The 26,293-nt window shown below is 40.1% G+C and overlaps 1 protein-coding gene and 1 long non-coding RNA gene across 17 annotated transcripts in view; one reads left to right on the top strand and one right to left on the bottom strand.

Annotated features, from left to right (window-relative positions):
* The window catches only part of LOC149653967 (uncharacterized), a 29,181-nt gene extending 5,437 nt beyond the window's left edge, over positions 1-23,744 (top strand). For 2 of the 16 annotated variants that reach the window (XR_016370821.1, XR_016370822.1), the window contains 10 exons: positions 7,727-7,786; positions 7,858-7,905; positions 9,814-10,022; positions 10,105-10,203; positions 12,513-12,638; positions 16,415-16,525; positions 17,300-17,336; positions 17,408-17,455; positions 18,922-19,063; positions 22,962-23,744. This is a non-coding gene — a long non-coding RNA (uncharacterized LOC149653967). Of the gene's footprint in view, positions 1-6,125; positions 6,327-6,446; positions 6,668-7,726; positions 7,787-7,857; positions 7,906-9,813; positions 10,023-10,104; positions 11,139-12,512; positions 12,639-16,414; positions 16,526-17,299; positions 17,337-17,407; positions 17,456-17,949; positions 18,011-18,921; positions 19,064-22,160; positions 22,287-22,961 lie in introns of those variants that run through there. The other 14 variants (XR_016370820.1, XR_016370818.1, XR_016370812.1 and 11 more) reach the window with 14 other exon arrangements.
* Positions 22,273-26,201, bottom strand: LOC149653966 (ras association domain-containing protein 1-like). Its single transcript, XM_089846953.1, has 6 exons — positions 25,995-26,201; positions 25,446-25,933; positions 25,128-25,372; positions 24,834-25,052; positions 23,194-23,278; positions 22,273-23,116 (listed from the first exon to the last, which is right to left on the bottom strand). Exons 2-6 carry the CDS (start codon positions 25,912-25,914, stop codon positions 22,827-22,829), a joined length of 1,308 nt encoding a protein of 435 aa, XP_089703079.1. The 5' UTR covers positions 25,915-25,933; positions 25,995-26,201; the 3' UTR covers positions 22,273-22,826.
* Positions 26,202-26,293: the final 92 nt, after the last annotated feature.

The raw sequence follows: 26,293 nt of genomic DNA, 5'->3' as shown, positions 1-26,293 counted from the left end.
ATATCTTTTAAACCGTAAAAGATAGAGCTAATTCGAAAGCAGATCTAGATAGAGCACTTAATGGAGATTATTAGCTGTAATTTTCATTAAATTTGAATCATAAATAACTTAATTAGAAGCAAAATAGATTTTCCTGATCGCCAATTTCAAAAAATTCCGCTGCGTTAATAGTGTGGCGACATCTATACAATACGAGCTCAAATATTATTTGAATTTAAAACTACAATGTTTAATTATTTTAATTACAGAATAGAATGGAGCTTACAAAGGCAAAATTAACTATGCAATTATCTTTTTGAAACTACAAAGTTTTAATTAACCCTAATGCAGTTCCTTTTTCCCTGAATCTATTATTACCATCTCAGATAAATCAAAATTTCGCGCTAAGTTATCGGCTCACTTCAATAATACCCCAAATTGACCTGTAGTCATACCGTTTTTTACTTTGTTACTTATCTTTTTTCTACTTTGTCACTTATTTTTTTTTTTTTTTTTTTTTTACTTTGTTACTTATCTCTTTTTGTTTTTTTTTTTCTTCTTTTTTTACTAATGTATAACTAAATCGTTAATCTCTGTATAACTAAATAATCTCTGTATAACTAAATCGTTAATCTCTGTATAACTAAATCGTTAATCTCTCTCGGTTGTACTAACCAAGCTCTAATGGCTTACCTGTACTGAACTAAATAAATAAATATAGATGGCGAAACACGTCCCATTGTAATGCCTTTCAAGATAGAGGTACAAGGTCAACTCAACTTAAAAGTGAACACATTAGTGTCTGCTATTCCTCCCTGCGCTTGGTGGTCCTATGGGGTTAGCCGCGTCCAGAAACTGGTGAGTAGCCGGGAGTGTGGCGCACTCCTGTAAGCCAAGCTTCTGGGCGGCAAAGTTTGAGGGAATACGACACATGTCGGCGTTCCTACCCTATAGGTGCCGACTGTCCCGTGTCCGCCGGAGGTGACTTACCCCAATGCCACCTTCCGTCGCCTCCCAAGTAAACCTCATTTCCTTCCCTGCTTACACACATACGACCTAGCGGCCCCCGTCAGTGCTGGGCCGCGTAGGGTCTCCCGCTCAATTCTTCCTGGTGCTCAAGGCCTAACGGCTAAGCACTAGTGCTAGTAGGTGGAAAAAAAAAAAAAAAAAAAAACTGGTGAGTAAAAATTCCAACGTAATCTTTTTTTTCCATCTCCCGCCGTAGTGGCAGCGAGATGAGAGAGAATTTTTCGCAATTTCAATTTTCTATTGCTTTTAATTTCCCATCGAAATTAACTTAATTAATTAAATTAAATACACTTAATCTGAATGATTAAAACCTCCTGAGTCCGATGGTGCTAGTCGCGTCTCTCTACGACTAACCGTTAATTAACTACGCAATTAAACGTCCCGAAACGCAGCCCGTTTTTTCACTTTTCTTTCTTTTCAACGTCTTTTTGCCTTTCTAATTAACATTAATTTAATCTTAATTAACCGATTCTGACGTAGAAAACTGTGAGGAATCGAATGAAAGTGGTCCCAATATCGCGCGACTAACGGTTCATTAGTTATTGCACTAATTAAGGCAATCCCCGTTCGAAACTGTAGACACACCCTGTACATTATTGGTTCCAATTTATGTTGATATTCAATTATTCATTAATTAGAGTTAAAACCTTAATTATCTTAATTTCTAAATGAACATTCTTATTGTGTGTTGTCACGTGACCCGTTAAATATATTTTACTCGTTAATATACCTTAATTAGAAGCCGTAATTAAAGAGAAAACCACTGACACTTGTAGCTCTCAAACCCCTGGACACAAAACTTAAAAGCGCCATATCTTTTAAACTGTAAAAGATAGAGCTAATTCGAAAGCAGATCTAGATAGAGCACTTAATTATCTTCATTATATGTAAATTTCATTAAATTTGAATGATAATTAACTTAATTAGAAGCAAAATAAATATGGCCAATTGCTGGGTGTTCTCGGATCTCAAATTCAACAAGTATAGATGGCGAGGGGACCGTCACTACGCATCAGAGCGTACGAGATTTGAAATCACTACCGATTTTGATGATTTCAATACGATTAATGTGATTTGGATGTGATTTGAATGATTTGTACGATCATAAGTTTATAAGATTTGTTCCATAAGTAAGTCACTACCTATACTTCTTAATGCCAAAGGCTTAATGAGAGCTAGTTCAATAACGACAAGCGAGAATTGACTATACCCGGTTTTGCAGTCCATCCAGTGGCGGGTTTAACGGTAAGCGGACTAAGCGGCCGCTTGGGGCCCCGGGATGCCATGGGGCCCCGAATTGAGCAGAATTAATTTTCTTCCATTAACAATTTTATTTTTTTAAAGTAAAAATGGAAGAGACTAATAGTTTTAAAAGGAAATAAATGACGAATATTTTCCCTTTCAGTATTATACCAAGAAGGGATTTATATAAGAAGACCTTAGTCGCGAGATTTTACGCTTCTACTCTTACGCCGGTGTCAGTGGACAAGTAAGCCCGACCCCTTTCATGCCCGTCATTGCTCTGCGCTTTCCATTGGATCCCATGGGGATAGGTTATATGGAAGCGAATGAATCCGACTAGAGAAAAAGCAAACCTCGAGCAAAGAAAACAGAAAATGGAGGCTGCCCGCGGTGCTGAAACCAAAGAGGAGAGAGAGAGGGAGATAGAAACGCGCTTTATAAAATTCGCCGAAAAATGGGAAAATAGGAGGGTAGTAAAAACATTTCTCGGTACGTTTAGTTTTAGGACGCACATCCTTTGCGCATGGGGATTGGCCTCCTCGCCTTATCTCTGTCATCCCCTACGTTAACTATGCGCGAGAAAGCTGCGCTCAGGTGCCGCGGTGTACCGTATATTTATCCCCGTTTTCACCAGGCATGGATCACGGCTGCCTATACCGATTCTCTCTCCGTCTTTCTCTCCTCTTTGCTGAAACTTTACGACGGTTGCTTTTAATTGCCATGAACAAGTTAGTTAAAGGTTTTGAACATACATAACTTGATGGATTTTGAATATGTGTCTCTACGTGAAAATCGTTCGTTCTGTAATTGTTTCTAAATCGAATCAAGTGTACCTATGATTTCGCGAGTTCCAAAAACCAAACCAAGGCTTAACGAAAAGGTAAAAGAAAAAGATGGTGGAAAACATAGCGTTTTTCTTTGCGATAAAAACGAGCTGCTCCGAGACGGCGGCGCGTCTTACAATGACCCAGTCGCTCACTTCCGGTTTCCTCCCGGATTGATCCCAACCGCTCCGAGTCTAGATACGGAGTGCCTGGAAACGTCACAAAATCGCTCTGAAAAAACTTTTTCATTCATTCGGAGCAACTACATTCGGTCCTCCGAGCTAGAGCGATGACGTAACACGTAAATTTGGAGCGATCTAGGAGCGCTCTCAGGCGACCCAAAAAAACGATATAAGATAAAATAAAAGTCCCGGCTCCTTTTCCTCCCCCCACCCATTAAGGGGGGATTGTCGACTATCACGCGCGCACCGGACGCTATTTTAAGCCTTCTTAAATAAATTCCATCTTACAACTACTATTTAATTTTTATATCTTGAGTTTGGGGGCCCCAAAATGGTTACCGCTTGGGGCCTCCACTTGACTTAAGCCGCCACTGAGTCCATCCTCCTATTTAGTCTATGGTAAACCTTTAACAGCGCCCCAGTCACCACGCGTCGCTTTACGAGAATCTATGACTTTACTCCTACGTCACTTCATGACAAGCTCTCATTAACACTTAAAGAACACATCTTATTTACTTATGATACGACTCGAATGATTTGGCATTGATTTTAATGATTTTAATTCTTAATTTGACTGCTTTGGATGGTGATTTCACTGATTTGATTGATTTCATAGCGCTTTTAGTGATTTTCTAGATTTGGGAAGTGATTTATGTGATTTGAATGATTTGAAAACCTAGGTGTATGAGATTTGAAGGAGTGACGGCCCCCTCGCGTCCCAATACACTGATTCGGACAGACAAACCTCGCTTCGGTTGACTCTCAGTGGTACGACTTGTTTCGTCCAAGTTTTCCCGCCGAACTATTTTCGACCTCCGCCTTTTCAACATTGCTTATCCCTCCGCCTTGAGTCAGTCCCGTTACCGTTGTCTACCCCCCCTTCTATTTGTAACCGCGCTACAATGTAGACGTAAACGTCAACTAAACTTAAAAGTGAATATATTGGTCGCCCATATTCCTCCCTGCCTTTGCTGGCGCTATTAGGTTAGCCGCGTCATAAAATATAGAGGAGATAAATTTCAATCTCTCTTTTTTTTCTTTCGTCCCGCAGTAGTGGCAGCGCTGTGAGTTACTAGCGTTAAACCTTCCGTACATTTAAAACAGGGTGCCATTAATCGAAACCCAATTCATTATTTGGGCTTAAAAATTATTTTAATTGATTTTAACCGCGATTTTTTTACTGATTACTGTTAGTCACGAAGTGCAACGTAGGATAGGGTTATTTTAGAGACATTTTGAGTTTGAAGGGCAGATACGGAGGGTTTTTCCCGTTTTAGGCCTAAAATTAGGCCTAAATTAATTAACCCGATATGGATTTCGGGTTAATTTTAGATGAGAAATCGATTGGTGATAGGCGAATCGGCCTAAAATGAACAAGGTGGCCGAAAATGTGGCTGTACGCTTCTGAAACCATTTTTTTCCGATTCCTCGCCTTGAAATTAATCAGGAAATATATTTTCCTTGTTAATATACCTTAATTAGACGCCTTAATTAAGGGAAAAACCTATTTTAAAAACTCCAAAATCAAGTCTTTGCAAACGCATGAAAAGTCTACGGACGGGAGACGTGGTTGATACGCGAGATGAGAGAGAATTTTTCGTAATTTCAATTTTCGGTTATTTTTAATTTCCCATCGAAATTAACTTAATTAATTAAATTAAATACACTTAATCTGAATGATTAAAACCTCCTGAATCCGATGGTGCTAGTCGCGTCTCTCTACGACTAACCGTTAATTAACTACGCAATTAAACGTCCCGAAACGCAGCCCGTTTTTTCAGTTTTTCTTCTTTCCAACCTCTTTTTGCCATTTAAATTTAAATTAATTAAACTTAAATTAACCGATTCGGACGTAGAAAACTCTAAGGAATCTAATGGTAGTGGTCCCAATATCGTGCGACTAGCGGTTCATTAGTTATTGCACTAATTACGGCTATGTCCGTTTTTAGTTTCAACCTAACTGTGTAGCGACTGTAAAGGTTATGGTCTACGGCCTCGCATTACTTCCTGGTATCGAGTTATGTTGATTTTCATTAATTTGAGTTAAAACCTTAATTATCTTAATTTTTAACGGAATATTTTTATTGAATATTGTCTCTTGACCCGTTTAGAGTGTCATATTGAAAAATCAGACTGATATCTTTAGAAACGAGGTTTAAAACTGATTATTAGTGTTCCTTGTTTAAATATAATTTATTTTGATGAAACTGATATGGATTATATACTGATTTGAACTGATTTACACATTTCCAGCCTTTTTGTGTTTGTGCCGCCATTTTGGAAAATGGCGGGAAACTAAATTTTGAGATAGGGCTCAAACTACGAACCCGATCTGTACGGGGTTACTCGCGTTGGATTTCCCATCAAATTATCTATAAAATGACGTAAAGAAAGTTTCAAAATTCTTTATAGAATTTGCATAATTTCACTTTTAATTTTTCAAGTTCGGAGGTCGATAGTTCCAAACCTATCAGTAGTACGAGCTCAAAACTAACATTTTCGGCTTTTTCGGACTCTTTTTAGTTTATTCAAGTTAATTTAAGCCATAAATTAAATTTAATTAGGGTTTAAAATCGAAAATGAAAATTGAAAGTAAAAATGACAGAGATCTGAAATTCAAAAAACCCGCCTAGCCAGCCACAAGTATTTACGGAGTAGCAAGAATGTAGACAGTTTGAGCGAGAATGGGAAACATCATCCCCGGAATGGCCTTCTTTGCATTGTTACTGTCGTCTTGACGTCGTAATCGATCAAAACTTTGTAATATTTATTGGCCACAATGTCCAGTGACCCACCTTTAGTTTTTAAAAGCATTGATAGGACATTAAAATTTTATTATAAGATGCTCAATGCTGTGTGCTTATTTCCGGTCCTATCTGAGGCCGGCATCAGCTGAGTTCAGCCTGGCAGCCTGTCCTTAGCTCCTGTGTGACCTTTCGTGTTTGCACCTTTATTTAGTTTAATTAAACCAAGTTCTTTCGTTAATTGCAATTAAAAATGGTTAAGAAGTGTTCAAACCATGATTACGCGAAAGAAACTTTAGTTTTTTATTGAGTTTTAAAGGCCAAAGGTAATCGAAAAAGCAATAATTATGGAGAAGTACCAAGGCTTAAGCAATGTTTAGAAAGATAGTGTAGAACACAAGATAGGCCTTTTTAAATGTAATTAACGCCTTTTAATTTAATATTAGGGGCAACCCGCTGCAATAATGGATACAAAACAACCCTCAAAAGTACTTGGGGCGTTTAAAACCAGTCGTGTTATCCAATTACAAACTGTTATCTTCAGTCAAACTCAAAAGACATGCATGGCAAGGAGCTGTACAGCCGCTACATCGTTCTCCGCTGAAAGATCACTTAAAGATACAGATACAGTTTGAAGAAACTAAAGAAACACTTCGCTTAATGCCTGGTAAGTACCTCTTTAATTAATTATAGTGTCCAATTATAATAGCCTTAAAATGTAAAGAACTCAAAAGGTACAGGCTCCAAATGGTTTACGTTAGGCTTAGGTTTTATGGCTCGTAACTCTGTTTCTACTAGAGATGGGGGGGATGTCCTAGTCATAGTCCTATTTGTCCCCTTTCCAACGATACTAAAAACTTAGGGCTACGACAAACAGGGGCCGAGATATTAAGCAAAATGTTCGTCAACTTTGGTATCGTCTCACTTATTTTTATTATGTTACTTCTGATTTTTACTCTAATCTTTGGAGGCTCATAACTCTTGTTCTATTGTAGCTACGGGGATCTCCTTATCTCTAGTGGAACCAGAGTTAATAGGTGTTTTGTAAAATAAGTCCTTGTTAATTCAATGGAGCGAATGTTTATGAACATTTTGCTTAATATCTCGGCCCCTGTTTGTCGTAGCCCTATGTTTTTAGTATCGTTGGAAAGGGGACAAATAGGACTATAACATACTCAAAGGACATCCCCCTATCTCTAATAGAACCAGAGTTAATAGCTGTTTTGTAAAATAAGTCCGTCTTAATTCAATGGAGCGAATGTTTATTAACATTTTGTTTAATTACTAGGCCCCTGTTTGTCATAGCCCTATGTTTTTAGTATCCTTGGAAAGGGGACAAATAGGACTATAACATACTCAAAGGACATCCCCGTATCTCTAGTAGAACCAGAGTTATAGGCCTCCAAAGTTGGGTGTGACGCAAATCCTATGGAGGGGACGATCATTTTGCTTAATTACTCGGCCCCTGTTTGTCGTAGCCCAAAGTCTTTAGTATGGTTAGATGGGGGACAAATTGGACTATAACATACTCAAAGGACATCCCCGTATCTCTAGTAGAACCAGAGTTAATAGGTGTTTTGTAAAATAAGTCCGTGTTAATTCAATGGAGCGAGTGTTTATGAACATTTTCCTTAATTCCTCGACCCCTCATTGGTGTAATTATTTGAAATAGTTTAATTTAATTTGTACTCTAATTAATTGCCTTATTTTCTTTTTATTTTTCAAGAAATTTGACCTTATAACGAAGTATTGCTTTTCCAAGTAACGAAGCTCTAGGACCTGGAGAGTAAGTTTTAATTTCAAACCTAATTTAAAGTTATTAAGATATGTTTTTAATTTGTTTTTGTCTTTTTAAAGAATGCTCAAGAGTCCAATGGAACCTTTTTACGAAAATGCAATAGTTTGGTAAGTATTTCTTATTTATTTACATTATTTTAAAGTTTTCGGGCCAAGGCTTAATGATTTAGACCCAAAAACACCTTTGCGGACCCTTGCGGTCTTTTGCGGTGTTTTGCGGTCTTTTGCGGTCCTTTGCGGTCTTTTGCGGTCTTTTGCGGTCCTTTGCGGTCTTTTGCGGACCTTTGCGGTCCTTTTCGGTCCTTTGCGGTCTTTTGCGGTCCTTTGCGGACCTTTGCGGTCTTTTGCGGTCTTTTGCGGACCTTTGCGGTCTTTTGCGGTCCTTTGCGGTCCTTTGCGGTCTTTTGCGGACCTTTGCGGTCTTTTGCGGACCTTTGCGGTCTTTTGCGGACCTTTGCGGTCTTTTGCGGTCTTTTGCGGTCCTTTGCGGTCCTTTGCGGTCCTTTGCGGTCTTTTGCGGTCCTTTGCGGTCTTTTGCGGACCTTTGCGGTCTTTTGCGGACCTTTGCGGTCTTTTGCGGACCTTTGCGGTCTTTTGCGGACCTTTGCGGTCTTTTGCGGACCTTTGCGGTCTTTTGCGGTCTTTTGCGGTCTTTTGCGGACCTTTGCGGTCTTTTGCGGACCTTTGCGGACCTTTGCGGTCCTTTTCGGTCCTTTTCGGTCCTTTGCGGTCTTTTGCGGTCCTTTGCGGACCTTTGCGGTCTTTTGCGGTCTTTTGCGGACCTTTGCGGTCTTTTGCGGTCCTTTGCGGTCTTTTGCGGTCCTTTGCGGTCTTTTGCGGACCTTTGCGGTCTTTTGCGGACCTTTGCGGTCCTTTGCGGTCTTTTGCGGTCCTTTGCGGTCCTTTGCGGTCCTTTGCGGTCTTTTGCGGACCTTTGCGGTCTTTTGCGGACCTTTGCGGTCTTTTGCGGACCTTTGCGGTCTTTTGCGGACCTTTGCGGTCTTTTGCGGACCTTTGCGGTCTTTTGCGGTCTTTTGCGGACCTTTGCGGTCTTTTGCGGTCTTTTGCGGACCTTTGCGGACCTTTGCGGTCTTTTGCGGTCTTTTGCGGACCTTTGCGGTCTTTTGCGGACCTTTGCGGACTTTTGCGTCAAACAGGGGCCGAGTAATTAAGCAAAATATTCGCAGACATACTCCTCTCCATAGGATTAACATTACACTATACTTTGGAGGTTCGTAACTCTGATTCTATTAGAGATACGGGGATGTCCTTTGAGTATGTAATAGTCCAATTTGTCCCCCATCCAACCATACTAAAAACGTAGGGCTACGTCAAACAGGGGCCGAGTAATTAAGCTAAATGTTCGTCTCCTCCACAGGATTTGCGTCACACCCAACTTTCGAGGCTCGTAACTCTGGTTCTACTAGACATAGGGGGATGTCCTTTGAGTATGTTATAGTCCTATTTGTCCCCTTTCCAACGATACTAAAAACATAGCTATACAACAAACAGGGGCCAAGTAATTAAGGAAAATGTTAATAAACGTTCGCTCCATTGAATTAAGACGTGCTTATTTTACAAAACACCCATTAACTCTGGTTCCACTAGAGATAGGGGGATGTCCTTTGAGTATGTTATAGTCCAATTTGTCCCCCATCTAACCATACTAAAACCTTAGGGCTACGACAAACAGGGGCCGAGTAATTAAGCAAAACGTAAACAAACAACCCCTCCATAGGAATAGCATTAGACTATACTTTGCAGCCTCGTAACTCTGTTTCTACTAGAGATACGGGGATGTCCTTTGAGTATGTTATAGTCCATTTGCCCCTTATCTTCCTTCGTTAACATTTGCTCCATAGGATACTCCATATAGGGGGGGGGGGAAACCTGGAAAATTCAGGGGGAAGTACACGGGGGAACGAAATAGATCTGGTTCAACGCAAAATGAATGCCGCCTTCCATCCTGGTCGGGAAGTGACCTTTTTTATTTCATTCTTCTTTCTATTGGTATAGCGAGGTCGAGGTCGAGGCGCCGAATGACGCTGTGGCCGACGTCGTGTCTTTGAACGTCGACCCTGGCCTGTCTTACTGTTGAAGGAATCGGGGAAGATGGATGTCTTGATCAAATTGCTGGACAATCTGAAGGCGGAAGGACATCGCACTCTCGTCTTCGGCCTCTCCTCCAAAATCCTCGATATCATTCAAAAGATTCTCCTGACTGGGTAAGCCTGAATCGGTTCAATTCAGTTCAATCTTGGGGGCGGGTCGGGGAAGAGGACGTTTGACGATTCGCGCTATTGGCAGGAACTGGATTGAAAGATCAGGAACTTGGACGAGCGCCAACGAAGGATACGATTATTGCAGACTGACCACCAATATTGCGTTTTCTTGCTGACAACGCAGGTACGTTCCGCCTCCCTCCATCCCTCCCTCCCTTTTGACTCGCCAATCGTCTCGTCTCGCCCGCGCGTTGTAGGTGGGCGAAGTTGGTCTGAATTTAACCGGCGCTGATCGAGTGGTCATTTACGACCTCTCTCTCTCTCCTCTCTCTCTCCTCTCTCTCCTCTCTCTCTCTCCTCTCTCTCCCTCTCTCTCCTTTCTCTCCTTCTCTCTCCTTCTCTCTCTCCCTCTCTCTCCTTTCTCTCCTTCTCTCTCCTTCTCTCTCTCTCTCTTTCTCTCTCTCCCTCTCTCTCCTTTCTCTCCTTCTCTCTCCTTCTCTCTCTCTCTCTCTTTCTCTCTCCTCTCTGTCTCTTTCTCTCTCTCCCCTCTCTCCTCTCTCTCTCTTTCTCTCTCCCTCCCTCTCTCTCCTCTCTCCCCCCTCTCTCTCTGTCTCTCTCTCTCTCATTGTCTCCTCTCTCCCCCCAAATCCAATCTCCTTCTCGTAAAAATAGAAGCGCCGACTCCGAGGCGACGACCCCTTCCTTCTCGACTCGGCCCTCGTTAACTCCCTTCCTCCCATCGTCATCCGCTGTCAAAACGGGGTCCGCGGTCCGATGGAGGAAACCGCGACGTCCACAAACTGAAAGTGAAACTAGGAGCCCGTTACGAGAGTTCCCCACTGGGTGGAAGGACCTAATAGATACCAGGGATCCCCGCTAGACTTGCCAGGAAGCTGAACACGTTAGACCCGTCGTCTGCTCGAGAGCCGGGATTGGCTGATCCCCGGAGGCCCCAGGGGATATATTCAAAGGTAGCCCGGGAATGGGGGCAGTTGGGGTGGAGTAACGGCATCGGAATCAGATAACAGTATTTGATTGACTCTGTTTACTTGTTTACTAACGGATTGTGTATTTAATTAAGCGGGTTTATGTTCTAATAAATACATTTGATTAACTTAATGACGTAGTCGTGTCTGGTTTCGGTTTATTGGTGGAAAGCGCGCGCGGTTACACGCTGATCGAAGATCCCAAGAAAAATTATCGAAGTCTGACTGAAGGCCACCCAATATGAACTGGAGCGCGTCTCCGCCCAACTCGAGACGCGACAGTGTCCGAGATCGGAAGGAAGCCTCCTCCACCTCCATCGGGTAAGGACTGGACTCCCCTTTCTCCCTCTTGGCCTCGCCTCTCTAATCTCTTACTTGGCCCAGTAATTAAGCAAAATGTTCATCCCCTCCACAGGATTTGCGTCACACCCAATTTTGGAGGCCTATAACTCTGGTTATATTAGAGATAGGGTGATGTCCTTTGAGTATGTCATAGTCCTATTTGTCCCCTTTCCAAGGATACTTAAAACTTAGGGCTACGACAAACAGGGGCCGAGTTCATAACCACTATACTCTCCGTTGGAATAGCGTTACACTAAACTTTGGAGGCTCGTAACTCTGGTTCTATTAGAGATGCCGGGATGTCCTTTGAGTATGTTATAGCCCAATTTGTCCCCTCTCCAAGGATACTTAAAACATAGGGCTACGACAAACAGGGGCCGAGATATTAAGCAAAACGTAAACAAACCCCCCTCCATAGGAATAACATTACACCCAACTTTGGAGGCTTATAAGTCCGGTTCTGTTATAGATACCCGGATGTCCTTTGAGTATGCCGTAGTCCTATTTGTCCCCTTTCCAAGGATACTTAAAACTTAGGGCTACGACAAACAGGGGCCGAGTAATTAAGGAAAATGTTCATAACCACCATACCCTCCGTTACACTAACCTTTGGAGGCTCGTAACTCTGCGTCTAACCTTTTTGTGTTACTGTTATGATGTTTAGCTTAGGATAGGGTTGTTTTAGAGACATTTTGACCCTTAGAAGGGCAGATACGGAAGGTTTTTCCCGTTTTATGGCTCTATCTATCTCACTCGTTTAACCAACCCACTGCGTCATTCGTTTAGCTTACCCGAGCTTACCCACCCCTCGACGCTATATCTTTTAAACCGTAAAAGATAGAGCTAATTCGAAAGCAGATCTAGATAGAGCACTTAATGGAGATTATTAGCTGTAATTTTCATTAAATTTGAATGATAATTAACGTAATTAGAAGCAAAATAGATTTTCCTGATCGCCAATTTCAAAAAATTCCGCTGCGTTAATAGTGTGGCGACATCTATACAATACAAGCTCAAATATTATATGAATTTAAAACTACAATGTTTAATTATTTTAATTACAGAATAAAATGAAGCTTACATAGTCAAAATTAACTATGCAATTATCTCTTTGAAACTACAAAGTTTTAATTAACCCTAATGCAATTCATTTTTCCACATATAGATGGCGATACCCGTTCCATTGTAATGCCTCTTAAAGGTCAACTCAACTTAAAAGTGAACACATTAGTGTCTGCTATTCCTCCCTGCGCTTGGTGGTGCTATGGGGTTAGCCGCGTCCAAAAAACTGGTGAGTAAAAATTCCAATGTAATCTTTTTTTTCCATCTCCCGCCGTAGTGGCAGCGAGATGAGAGAGAATTTTTCACAATTTCAATTTTCTGTTGTTTTTAATTTCCCATCGAAATTAACTTAATTAATTAAATTAAATACACTTAATCTGAATGATTAAAACCTCCTGAATCCGATGGTGCTAGTCGCGTCTCTCTACGACTAACCGTTAATTAACTACGCAATTAAACGTCCCGAAACGCAGCCCGTTTTTTCACTTTTCCTTCTTTCCAACGTCTTTTTGCCTTTCTAATTAACATTAATTTAAATTTAATTAACCGATTCTGACGTAGAAACCTGTGAGGAATCGAATGCAAATGGTCCCAATATCGCCCGACCTAACGGTTCATTAGTTATTGCACTAATTAAGACCATCCCCGTTCCAAACTGTGGAAACACCCTGTACATTATTGGTTCCAATTTATGTTGATATTCAATTATTCATTAATTAGAGTTAAAACCTTAATTATCTTAATTTTTAACGAATATTCTTATTGTGTGTTGTCACGTGACCCGTTAAATATATTTTTCTCGTTAATATCCCTTAATTAGAAGCCGTAATTAAGGAAAAACCACTCACACTTGTAGCTCTCAAACCCCTGGACACAAAACTTAAAAGCGCTATATCTTTTAAACCGTAATAGATAGCGTTAATTTGAAAGCAGATCTAGATAGAGCACTTAATTATCTTCATTACATGTAAATTTCATTAAATTTTAATGATAATTAACTTAATTAGAAGCAAAATAAATATGGCCAATTGCTGGGTGTTCTCGGATCTCAAATTCAACAAGTTTAGATGGCGAGGGGACCGTCACTACGCATCAGAGCGTACGAGATTTGAAATCACTACCGATTTAGATGATTTCAATACGATTAATGTGATTTGAATGATTTGTACGATCATAAGTTCATAAGTAAGTCACTACCTATACTTCGTAATGCCAAAGGCTTAATGGGAGCTAGTTCAATAACGACAAGCGAGAATTGACTATACCCGGTTTTGCAGTCCATCCTCCTATTTAGTCTATGGTAAACCTTTGACAGCGCCCCAGTCACCAGGCTTCGCTTTACGAGAATCTATGACTTTACTCCTACGTCACTTCATGACAAGCTCTCATTAACACTTAAAGAACACATCTTATTTACTTATGATACGACTCGAATGATTTGGCATTGATTTTAATGATTTGAATTCTTAATTTGACTGCTTTGGATGGTGATTTCACTGATTTGATTGATTTCATAGCGATTTTAGTGATTTTCTAGATTTGGGAAGTGATTTACGTGATTTGAATGATTTGAAAACCTAGGTGTATGAGATTTGAAGGAGTGACGGCCCCCTCGCGTCCCAATACACTGATTCGGACAGACAAACCTCACTTCGGTTGACTCTCAGTGGTACGACTTGTTTCGTCCAAGCTTTCCCGCCGAACTATTTTCGACCTCCGCCTTTCCAACATTGCTTATCCCTCCGCCTTGAGTCAGTCCCGTTACCGTTGTCTACCCCCCCTTCTATTTGTAACCGTGCTACAATGTAGACGTAAACGTCAACTAAACTAAAGTGAATATATTGGTCGTCCATATTCCTCCCTGCGCTTGGTAGCGCTATCAGGTTAGCCGCGTCATAAAATAAAGAGGCGATAAATTTCAATCTCTCTTTTTTTTTCTTTCATCCCGCAGTAGTGGCAGCGCTGTGAGTTACTAGCGTTAAACCTTCCGTACATTTAAAACAGGGTGCCATTAATCGAAACCCAATTCATTATTTGGGCTTAAAAATTATTTTAATTGATTTTAACCGCGATTTTTTTACTAATTACTGTTAGTTACGAAGTGCAACGTAGGATAGGGTTATTTTAGAGACATTTTGAGTTTGAAGGGCAGATACGGAGGGTTTTTCCCGTTTTAGGCCTAAAATTAGGCCTAAATTAATTAACCCGATATGGATTTCGGGTTAATTTTAGATGAGAAATCGATTGGTGATAGGCGAATCGGCCTAAAATGAACAAGGTGGCCGAAAATGTGGCTGTACGCTTCTGAAACCATTTTTTTCCGATTCCTCGCCTTGAAATTAATCAGGAAATATATTTTCCTTGTTAATATACCTTAATTAGACGCCTTAATTAAGGGAAAAACCTATTTTAAAAACTCCAAAATCAAGTCTTTGCAAACGCATGAAAAGTCTACGGACGGGAGACGTGGTTGATACGCGAGATGAGAGAGAATTTTTCGCAATTTCAATTTTCGGTTATTTTTAATTTCCCATCGAAATTAACTTAATTAATTAAATTAAATACACTTAATCTGAATGATTAAAACCTCCTGAATCCGATGGTGCTAATCGCGTCTCTCTACGACGAACCGTTAATTAACTACGTCATTAAACGTCCCGAAACGCAGCCCGTTTTTTCAGTTTTTCTACTTTCCAACCTCTTTTTGCCATTTAAATTTAAATTAATTAAACTTAAATTAACCGATTCGGACGTAGAGAACTCTAAGGAATCTAATGGAAGTGGTCCCAATATCGTGCGACTAGTGGTTCATTAGTTATTGCACTAATTACGGCTATGTCCGTTTTTAGTTTCAACCTAACTGTGTAGCGACTGTAAACGTTATGGTCTACGGCCTCGCGGTACTTCCTGGTATCGAGTTATGTTGATTTTCATTAATTTGAGTTAAAACCTTAATTATCTTAATTTTTAACGGAATATTTTTATTGAATATTGTCTCTTGACCCGTTTAGAGTGTCATATTGAAAAATCAGACTGATATCTTTAGAAACGAGGTTTAAAACTGATTATTAGTGTTCCTTGATTAAATATAATTTATTTTGATGAAACTGATATGGATTATATACTGATTTGAACTGATTTACACATTTCAAGCCTTTTTGTGTTTGTGCCGCCATTTTGGAAAATGGCGGGAAACTAAATTTAACGATAGGGCTCAAACTACGAATCCGATCTGTACGGGGTTACTCGCGTTGGATTCCCCATCAAATTATCTATAAAATGACGTAAAGAAAGTTTCAAAATTCTTTATAGAATTTGCATAATTGCACTTTTAAATTTTCAAGTTCGGAGGTCAATAGTTCAAAACCTATCAGTCGTACGAGCTCAAAACCAACATTTTCGGCTTTTTCGGACTCTTTTTTGTATATTCAAGTTAATTCAAGCCATAAATTAAATTTAATTAGGGTTTAAAATCGAAAATGAAAATTGAAAGTAAAAATGACAGAGATCTGAAATTCAAAAAACCCGCATAGCCAGTCACAAGTATTTACGGAGTAGCAAGAATGTAGACAGTTTGAGCGAGAATGGGCAACTACATCCCCGGAAAGGCCTTCTTTGTGTCGTTACTGTCGTCGTGACGTCGTAACTAATCAAAAATACGCAATATTTATTGGTAAAAATGTCCAGTGACCTCTCTTTAGTTTTTAAAAGCATTGATAGGACATTAAAATTCTATTATACAATGCTTAATGCTCTGTGCTTATTTCCGGTCCTATCTCAGGCCGGCATCAGCTGAGTTCAGCCTGGCAGTCTGTGCTTAGCTTCTGTCATGTGTGACCTTCCGTGTTTGCACCTTTATTTAGTTTAATTAAACCAAGTTCTTTCGTTAATTGCAATTAAAAATGGTTAAGAAGTGTTGAAACCATGATTACGCGAAAGAAACTTTAGTTTTTTATTGAGTTCTATAGACCAAAGGTTATCGAAAAAGCAATGTTTATGTTATAGGACCAAGGCTTAAGCAATGACAGTGGGCCAAGGCTTAGTGAAAAGATTGGAATTTGGCGGGATGGTTAAATGTTACGTCAGTAGAGTATGTTCGGAACATTTTTATAACAGGTAATATATGCATAATTTAATATTTAAGACTATTCAAAACATTTCTGTGTTCCCAAACTGTACTTTAGCCCTTAGCACATTCAAAATACACAGTTTTTTCAATAAATATAATTTATTCAAGGTTAATTATAGGACAATTAATAACATTTAAGTCGCGGAAATTAATTAAAATATACATTTTCCATGTTTTATGTCTATATATTACCCTTCATATTATAGATTAGGTTAAGTTAGGTTGGGTTTGATTAAGTTAGGTTACTTTGCAGGCTTGTAACTCTGTTTCTACTAGAGATACGGGGATGTCCTTTGAGTATGTTATAGTCCAATTTGTCCCCCATCCAACAATACTTAAAACTTGGGATTTCGTCAAACAGGGGCCGAGATATTAAGCAAAATGTTCAAAAACATGCTGTAGGGAGAGCGTCACACCCAACTTTAGAGGCCTATAACTCCAAAGTTGGGTGTGACGCAAATCCTATGGAGGGGACGATCATTTTCCTTAATTACTCGGCCCCTGTTTGTCGTAGCCCTACGTTTTTAGTATGGTTAGATGGGGGACAAATAGGACTATGACATACTCAAAGGACATCCCCGTATCTCTAGTAGAACCAGAGTTAATGGGTGTTTTGTAAAATAAGTCCGCGTTAATTCAATGGAGCGAGTGTTTATGAACATTTTGACTAATTCCTCGGCCCCTGATTGTTGTAATTATTTAAAATAGTTAAATTTAATTTGTACTCCAATTAATTGCCTTTTTTCCTTTTATTTTTCAAGAAATTTGAGCAAGTAACGAAGTTCTTGGGCCTGGAGAGTAAGTTTTAATTTAAAACCTTATTTAAAGTTATTAAGATATGGTTCCAATTTGTTTTTGTCTTTTTAAAGAATGCTCGAGAGTCCAATGGAACCTTTTTACGAAAATGCAACCGTTTGGTAATTATTTTTAATTTATTTACATTATTTTAAAGTTTTCGGGCCAAGGCTTAATGATTTAGACCAAAAAACGCAACTTTTATTACCAGTTTTGAAACATAGATGGCGCCACGTTTTCAGACAAAGGCGCCTTTTAACCCTGAAAACGCAACTTTTAATACCAGTTTTGAAAAATAGATGGCGCTAGTTTATGCACTGGGTTAGAATTTTCCAAGGAGTAATAATATTTATCGGGGTTGGGAGTTACAATGGAGTGTTCCTTGAAAGGGCAATATAATGCAATTAGGTATCTTTTGATATTGCTCCATGGTAAGTTTCACGCTAGCAGCCAATCAAATCTGACTAACAGACTAACAGCTCAGTGGTGGACCTGGTGCAGGCTGCACTCTGCAGCCGCGCAGCGACGTCTCTAAATTTTTTAAGCCTTTGTTTTGCGTGGTTAATTATAATTTTAATTGAGTTTTAATTATATTTAACGTGATTTTATCGATTAGTATAAAGTTTGTGGATTCCGCGTATGAAGATGGGTTTATTTAAAAGACTTCCAGGGCCAAAGTAATTAATAGTTTTAGGTTTAAAAGTTGTTAGGCCTACTTTTGGGCGGAATAATGAAATTTTTGGGCTAGATTTTACTTTAGCCCTTTGCACATTCAAAATACACAGTTTTTCAATAAATATAATTTATTCAAGGTTAATTAAGGGATAATTAATTACATTTAAGTCGCGGAAATTAATTAAAATATATATTTTCCATGTTTTTCTATATTTTACCCTTCATATTATTGGTTAGGGAGGGTAGGGTTAGATTAAGTTAGGTTTAGGGTTAGATTAAGTTAGGTTTAGGGTTAGATTAAGTTAGGGTTAGGGTTAGATTAAGTTAGGGTTAGGGTTAGATTAAGTTAGGGTTAGGGTTAGATTAAGTTAGGGTTAGGGTTAGATTAAGTTAGGTTAGGGTTAGATTAAGTTAGGGTTAGGGTTAGATTAAGTTAGGGTTAGGGTTAGATTAAGTTAGGGTTAGGTTAAGTTAGGGTTAGGTTAAGTTAGGGTTAGGGTTAGGGTTAGATTAAGTTAGGGTTAGGTTAAGTTAGGGTTAGGTTAAGTTAGGGTTAGGGTTAGGTTAAGTTAGGGTTAAGTTAGGGTAGATTGGGTTATATTTTATGGTATTTGGTGGCTATGAAGAAGGAAATGGTCAGGAATAATTTTATGCTCATTAAAATATCAATTTAAGTTAGTTTCCGCCGCGACTTAAATGTAATTAATTAACCTTGAATAAATTATATTTATTGGAAAAACTGCCCTATTTTGAATGTGCCAAGGGCTAAACCATAAAGTAAAATGATTAATAAGTAATTTTAACGCGATCTCATCTTATTAAGTAAGCCTAAATTATTCTAAATAATTTTAAGTAATCCTAAATCAATTTAAGTAAGCCTAAATCCGTTTTACTTCCTTTATTTATTTATTAGGTGTCCGTGGGTTTAAGCGGTATAGGGTAATGGCAGCCCTCTGCCTTCGACTGTATTAAGCTCTATGGGGAAATAACATGGGGTGCCATTAGACCATAATGAAATACAACCACTCCAGCCCTCCAAACTCAAGGGTCCTATGGTGAGTGTGAAATGTTTAGTTTTTTATTTTGTAAGGGAACTTTAAGGGTTTTGCCCGATAATTAAAATTAATTATTAAGTTGTTTGGTAATGTTCAAATTATTACTTACGTTACCAATAACCCGTACAAGAACGACGAAAATGCTACTAAGTTAATTTATAAGAATAGAGTAAAATATATTTCGGTTCGTAATACTTGCAATCTTGAAAGAACTGGTTAATATTGATTTAAATAATTAAGGATTAGACTACTACGAGACTAAATAAAATTGATTAAAACTATAAGCGCGGCGGCGGACAACAACCAACCAACCAACCAACGTCTAGGGCGGGGCGGGGTTTTCATTGTCACGTGATACCACCTATCAAAGGAACAAATAGATCTCCTTATCTTAGGCCTATTTCCTTATCTTATCTTATCTGATATCCAACGGGTAATAAGCGGAGTTGCGGAGTTATCAACCCCTTGGGGGTCAAATAAACGCGCCGATCTAGTAGTTGCTGGGCGGGGGGAGGGGGCAGGGCGAGGGCAAGAGATTGGATGGACATCTCCCCCCAAATACGAATCTCCAAGAGGATTGAGCCCACAGTTCGATTTGAACGAGATGACACGAAGAAGACCAAGCGCTGCCAATATTTTCTTGGGAGAAATACCACCAGGCTCTCATTGACCAGCCAATGGGGAACACGATAGGACACTGGCTCCCATCCAACAATCGCCTCGGGCAGCCAACCAATACGTACTTTAACCCGCTTTTGCAATGCTCAAATTTTTTTGTATAATTTGAAATATATATAGTGCCATAAATATATTATTTTAAAAATAATAATAATAACGATGTCGATAATAATGGTACGCTGTGTATTTTCCGACCTTGTACTGTCAGGGCAGGGCAGCGTACTTGCGTGTTTCTTTTCTTAAATAAAGTATTTCATCTCTGTGTCTCTTTCATTCTACATTCCCATTTCACCCTTTGCAGTAGTGGACTACTCGAGGGGTCGGACGGGGATGTCCTTAGGATATGCCCCCCATCTAACCGTACTAAAAACTTTGGGCTACGACAAACAGGGGCCAAGTAATTAAGCAAAACGTAAAGAAACAAACTCCTCCATAGGAAATGCTTTAGACTATACTTTGCAGGCTCGTAACTCTGTTTCTACTAGAGATACGGGGATGTCCTTTGAGTATGTTATAGCCCAATTTGTCCCCCATCCTACTATACCAAAGGTTTGGGGTTGCGTCATATAGGGGCCGAGAAATTAAGTGAAATATTCAAAAACATGCCATAAAAATAGCGTCACACCCAACTTTAGAGTCTCGTAACTCTGGTTGTTATAGACATAGGGGGATGTCCTCTGAGTATGTTATAGTCCAATTTGTCCCCCATCCAACCATACCAAGAACATAGGGCTACGACAAACAGGGGCCGAGATATTAAGCAAAATGTTCGTCAACGTATGGTATCTTCTCACCTTTATTTGCTATGTTACTTATGATTTTAGCACTGAACTTTGTAGGCTCATAACTCTCGTTCTATTAGAGATACGGGGATCTCCTTTGGATATGTTATAGTACTCTTTGCTCCCCATACAAGGATACTTTAAACTTGAGGCTACCTCAATATCGTCGTCAACTTATTTTTTGTCTCACTTATTGTTAGGAGGTTACTTTTGATTTTTGAAAATAAACTTTGCAGGCTCGTAACTCTTTTTCTAGTAGAGATACGCGGATGTCCTTTGAGTATGTTATAGCCCAATTTGTCCCCCATCTAACCATACTAAAAACTTTGGGCTACGACAAACTGGGGCCGAGTACTTAAGCAAAACGTAAAGAAACAAACCCCTCCATAGGAAATGCATTAAACTAAATTTTGGAGGCTCGGAACTCTGGTTCTACCAGAGATACGGGGATGTAAATAATGTGACCTTGACACAAATGTTCGGATAATTATAAAGGTCTTTACATATCCCAAGCGAAAAAAAAAACTTCGCGGTTTCGAACCTGTGGCCTTCCGTGAGTGAGGCGGATGTGTTAACCACTACACTACAGATATGTTATTATGGGTGACCGAGAATACAGGGCCGAGTAATTAAGGAAAAAGTAAAGAAACAACTCCTTCCATAGGAATAGCATTAGACCCAACTTTGGAGGCTCGTAACTCTGGTTCTAGTAGAGATAAGGGGATGTCCTTTGAGAATGTTATAGTGCAATTTGTCCCCCATCTGACCATACTAAAAACGTAGGGCTACGACAAACATGGGCCAAGTAATTAAGCAAAACGTAAACAAACAACCCCTCCATAGGAATTGCATTTTAGACCCAACTTTGCGGCCTCGTCACTCTGGGTCTAGTAGAGTTACGGGGATGTAAATAATGTGACCTTGACACAAATGTTCGGATAATTATAAAGGTCTTTACATATCCCAAGCAAAAAAAAAAAAAAAAATACTTCGCGGTTTCGAACCTGTAGACTTCCGGGAGGGAGGCGGACATGATAACCACTGCACTACAGATATGTTCTGATGTTTGATCGAAAATACAGGCCAAATATTTAAGCAAAACGTGAACAAACAAACCCCTCCATAGGAAATGCATTAGACCCAATTTTGCAGGCTCGTAACTGTGGGTCTAGTAGAGATACGGGGATGTCCTTTGAGTATGTTATAGTTAAATTTGTCCCCCATCTAACTATACTAAAGACTTTGGGCTGCGACAAACAGGGGCCAAGTAATTAAGCAAAACGTAAACAAACAACCCCTCCATAGGAATTGCATTTTAGACCCAATTTGCAGGCTCGTAACTCTGTTTCTACTAGAGATACGGGGATGTCCTTTGAGTATGTTATAGCCCAATTTGTCCCCCATCTAACCATACTAAAAACTTTGGGCTACGACAAACAGGGGCCAAGTAATTAAGCAAAACGTAAAGAAACAAACCAGTCATGCTTTAGACTATACTTTGCAGGCTCGTAACTCTGTTTCTCCCACGCCTTTTAAAAATAGTTCTTGTATTAGGTTTTGAAAATGACGTAGGCCTACAGTGTAAATATGTATTGTGTATTGCATTTCAACTTTTGTAAATTTCTCTTTTGGAGCAGAATCAGGCCTTGGTGGCCCGACCTCTGACCTCGACTAAGAAATGGAGCGAAAAAACAGAGTTATTCGGCAAAGAATTAAACATTGGCCAAGGAAAAATGAAAAACAATTGGCTCTTTTAAAAAAAAGTCAATATTACTTTTATTCAATAATTAATTGACATTAAATTAATTAATATATTATTTTTTTTAATAAAGTTACAGTTTTGTGTGAAAAATGGTAGAAAAATTAAAAAAAAAATACCATTTTGTTATTAATTTAATTCTTTCCGTGCTGGATTAGCCAAACTCATCCGAGTTTAATCAACGGTGATTTCTAATTAAACATTAATTGTTTAATTTGGTTGCAAATTGCGATCTAGTCCCGAGGCCGAGTCAGCTATAAAATAAATAATAATTAATTAATTAGACGCGTCTAATATAAATAAATAAGTTGGCCGCGCGGCCTTTAATTAAGATGATTAAATTTAAACGGGTCTCTTTGACTAGGAGTGCAACCGGATATAATTAAACTAATTAGGAACTTAAATTAAATAGACTTTCCTCGTATTTCATTTTAGGATTTCTTTCCCTTTCTCAATTAATTTCTCCGTTAAAATAATAATTATAAAAGACAAAAGGGAGTGGAATTAAAATAGCTACTCTCATTAATTAATTAATTAATCGTAATTAAGTTGATGTAGGGAGGGTGAGGGGGGTGTTGGTGTTGGCGAAATGGGCGGCCAAACTCTGATTGATTTTCTCTTTCATGAGGAAATATTTGCGTTTGACTTGATTAACGTATTCTTGTTCCTCTCGTTCCAGGATCCTCATGAAGTTGCGCAGTTCGGGCATGGCAAACTCCTCCCAGTCGATTCCCTCCGTCTCGTTCTCTTGCAGCACAAATTGCTTCTCTTGATCGCACCAAATCAGCGCCAGAATCAGCGGCTTCTCTTTATCCTGAATTCGCCTCAAGGAATCTGCCGACCACCAATTGGCATTGCCATTAATTCGGGGACACGCTTAATTACTCCGCCGCGCCTCGTTAATTAATTACTTTGGTTTGTTTCGTTGTCTCTGTACCGTTCGTACAAAGCAAACTTATGCGGATTATCAATCACTTTGAATTTTCTTAGGAGAGCCTGCAACAAATTCGGGGTCACGATTAAATAAACGCAGACACCCAAAAAACCCTTTAGAACTCGAAAAAAAAACCCAAAAAGGCCCAGAAAAACGCTGTTAAAGACCCAGAACGCCGATAAAGACCGAGAAAAACACGAAAAAGACAAAGAAAACGCCGAAAAAACCCAGAAAACGCCGAAAAAGACGAAGAAAACGCCGAAAAAACCCGTAAAAGACCGAGAAAAACCCGAAAAAGACAAATAAAACGCCGAAAAAGACAAAGAAAACGCCGAAAAAAACCCAGAAAACGCCGAAAAAGAGAAAGAAAACGCCGAAAAAACCCGTAAAAGACCGAGAAAAACCCGAAAAAGACAAATAAAACGCCGAAAAAGACAAAGAAAACGCCGAAAAAAACCCAGAAAACGCCGAAAAAGAGAAAGAAAACGCCGAAAAAACCCGTAAAAGACCGAGAAAAACCCAGAAAAACGCCGTAAAAGCCTGAGAAAACGGCGAACAGACCGAGAAAACGCCGTAAAGACCGAGAAAACGCCGTAAAAGACCGAGAAAACGCCGTAAAAGACCGAGAAAACGCCGTTAAAGACCGAGAAAACGCCGTAAAAGACCGAGAAAACGCCGTTAAAGACCGAGAAAACGCCGTAAAGACCGAGAAAACGCCGTTAAAGACCGAGAAAACGCCGTTAAAGACCGAGAAAACGCCGTTAAAGACCGAGAAAACGCCGTAAAGACCGAGAAAACGCCGTAAAGACCGAGAAAACGCCGTAAAAGACCGAGAAAACGCCGTTAAAGACCGAGAAAACGCCGTTAAAGACCGAGAAAACGCCGTTAAAGACCGAGAAAACGCCGTTAAAGACCGAGAAAACGCCGTAAAAGACCGAGAAAACGCCGTAAAGACCGAGAAAACGCCGTAAAAGACCGAGAAAACGCCGTAAAAGACCGAGAAAACGCCGTAAAAGACCGAGAAGACGCCGTAAAAGACCGAGAAGACGGCGTAAAAGACCGAGAAAACGCCGTTAAAGACCGAGAAAACGCCGTAAAGACCGAGAAAACGCCGTAAAAGACCGAGAAAACGCCGTAAAAGACCGAGAAAACGCCGTTAAAGACCGAGAAAACGCCGTTAAAGACCGAGAAAACGCCGTTAAAGACCGAGAAAACGCCGTTAAAGACCGAGAAAACGCCGTTAAAGACCGAGAAAACGCCGTAAAAGACCGAGAAAACGCCGTAAAGACCGAGAAAACGCCGTAAAGACCGAGAAAACGCCGTAAAAGACCGAGAAAACGCCGTAAAAGACCGAGAAAACGCCGTAAAAGACCGAGAAGACGCCGTAAAAGACCGAGAAGACGGCGTAAAAGACCGAGAAAACGCCGTAAAAGACCGAGAAGACGGCGTAAAAGACCGAGAAAAACCCGAAAAAGACAAAGAAAACGCCGAAAAAACAGAGAATACGCCGAAAAAAACCCGTAAAAGACCCAGAAAACGCCGAAAAACCCGGATTTTTTAAGCCTGTGCAAACTAAAATTAATTTCAATGATCCCTTTTGGGGGTGTAAGGGCTGACCGCTATAACTTCTCTGGTGGTATTTTCGCTGGTGATGTGTAGGGCTTTGACAGTGTCCCTGGGAAGGTAGAAAGTGGTCAAGGTTTTGCGTCCGTTGTCCTCCTCCTCTTTCAGGATGTCGTAGATGGAAGGAGGACGCGTTCCCGACACCACGTTGATGGGACGAATCAAGTTCAAACGAACTCGAATGAAGCCGCGGAATGTTTGACCATCTTCTTCCTGCGCCGCCATTAAGAAGACTCATTAATGGTCATTGGGGGGGGGGGGTGGTTGTGGCTTTAATTATAATTATACCAAGGTGACGGTCAATCCTTGGGAGATCTCGTTGTACTTTTGGAGTCTTTGTTTGAGTTCGTCAACGCCAAAATATTCCAGGAATCGCGGCGGAACGTTTTCCGTTTTGGGCGAAAGAAGTTTCTCGATTTTGTTGAATTCCATTTCGTCTTGTTCTTGCAGCTCGATGGAACGCGTTTCCGCAATTCCTTGGCAATCCAACGACACCAAATGATGGCATTCTTGATGGCAAGTAAACTGGCAATCTTGGGGGGCAAATACAAAGAATTATTAGTCGCCCCCACGACGCCACCCCCAAATGAAATTAGTCGCGCTTACTTTTGCAGCGCAAGTAATGCTTGGTTTTATATAACCCCCATATTAAATCTCCGCAACGATCGCACCAAGTGGGGTTTTTCAATTGGGCGGGAATAAAATCGTGTCCGATGCCCCGTTCCAGAGGGTCCAGTTCGACGATGCCGAAATTGGCCAGTTCGATCAGTTCCCGGGGTCGAAGGGATTGGCTGGTGGAAAGCAGTCCCGACTCCGAGGAAGGGCTGGGCGAGAGGTGAGTGGCGGAAGCGCGTCTGCGGGGACTCTCCTTGGATTTATTTCGCCTTCGGAAGGGAATGGGGAAGCCGAAACTTTGTAGAATTCCGCTGGGACTAAAAGTGAGTCGCGCCGGAAGGCGATCGGGCCCTTCTTGCGGAGTACTTAAGAACCTTTTACCGAATAAAGGAACGAAATCCGGACTCGAGGAACGCGATTCTTCTATCTCTTTCTTATCAGAGGGACTCGCGGCGGCCATGTCCTCATTCTTTGGCTCGCTGAGGGAACCAAATATCGGGGAAACGCTCTTTTAATTAAATTAATTACGATATTACTTACCTTAAGAAGATTAGCGGCGGCGGCCAGGCGCGGCTTAGGCTTAAGTATTCCGCTAAATCTAGGCCTTATTCGTGTAAATCCGTCGAATATTCGTGATAATAAGCTATATTATCGTAACTGACCACTTAATTTCGCTTCTAGTCAAATTTGATTATATTTAAATAAATACTTCCGGGTCTTTCACTCTAGTCTTACCGGAAACTTCCTCGAAAAAAGTTGCAATACGGTAAATAGAAGGTGATTGGTCGCTGAACCGGAACTACGTCAGAAAGTAGGAAAAGGCGCCAATTTCGCATTTT

This window comes from Phalangium opilio, unplaced genomic scaffold, assembly GCF_054372755.1.
Source record: "Phalangium opilio isolate 3A_F unplaced genomic scaffold, DU_Popi_V2 ptg000081l_1, whole genome shotgun sequence".
Classification (NCBI taxonomy): domain Eukaryota; kingdom Metazoa; phylum Arthropoda; class Arachnida; order Opiliones; family Phalangiidae; genus Phalangium; species Phalangium opilio.
Note: the sequence above shows the minus strand (reverse complement) of the source record. Positions and strands in the feature narration are given on the sequence as shown.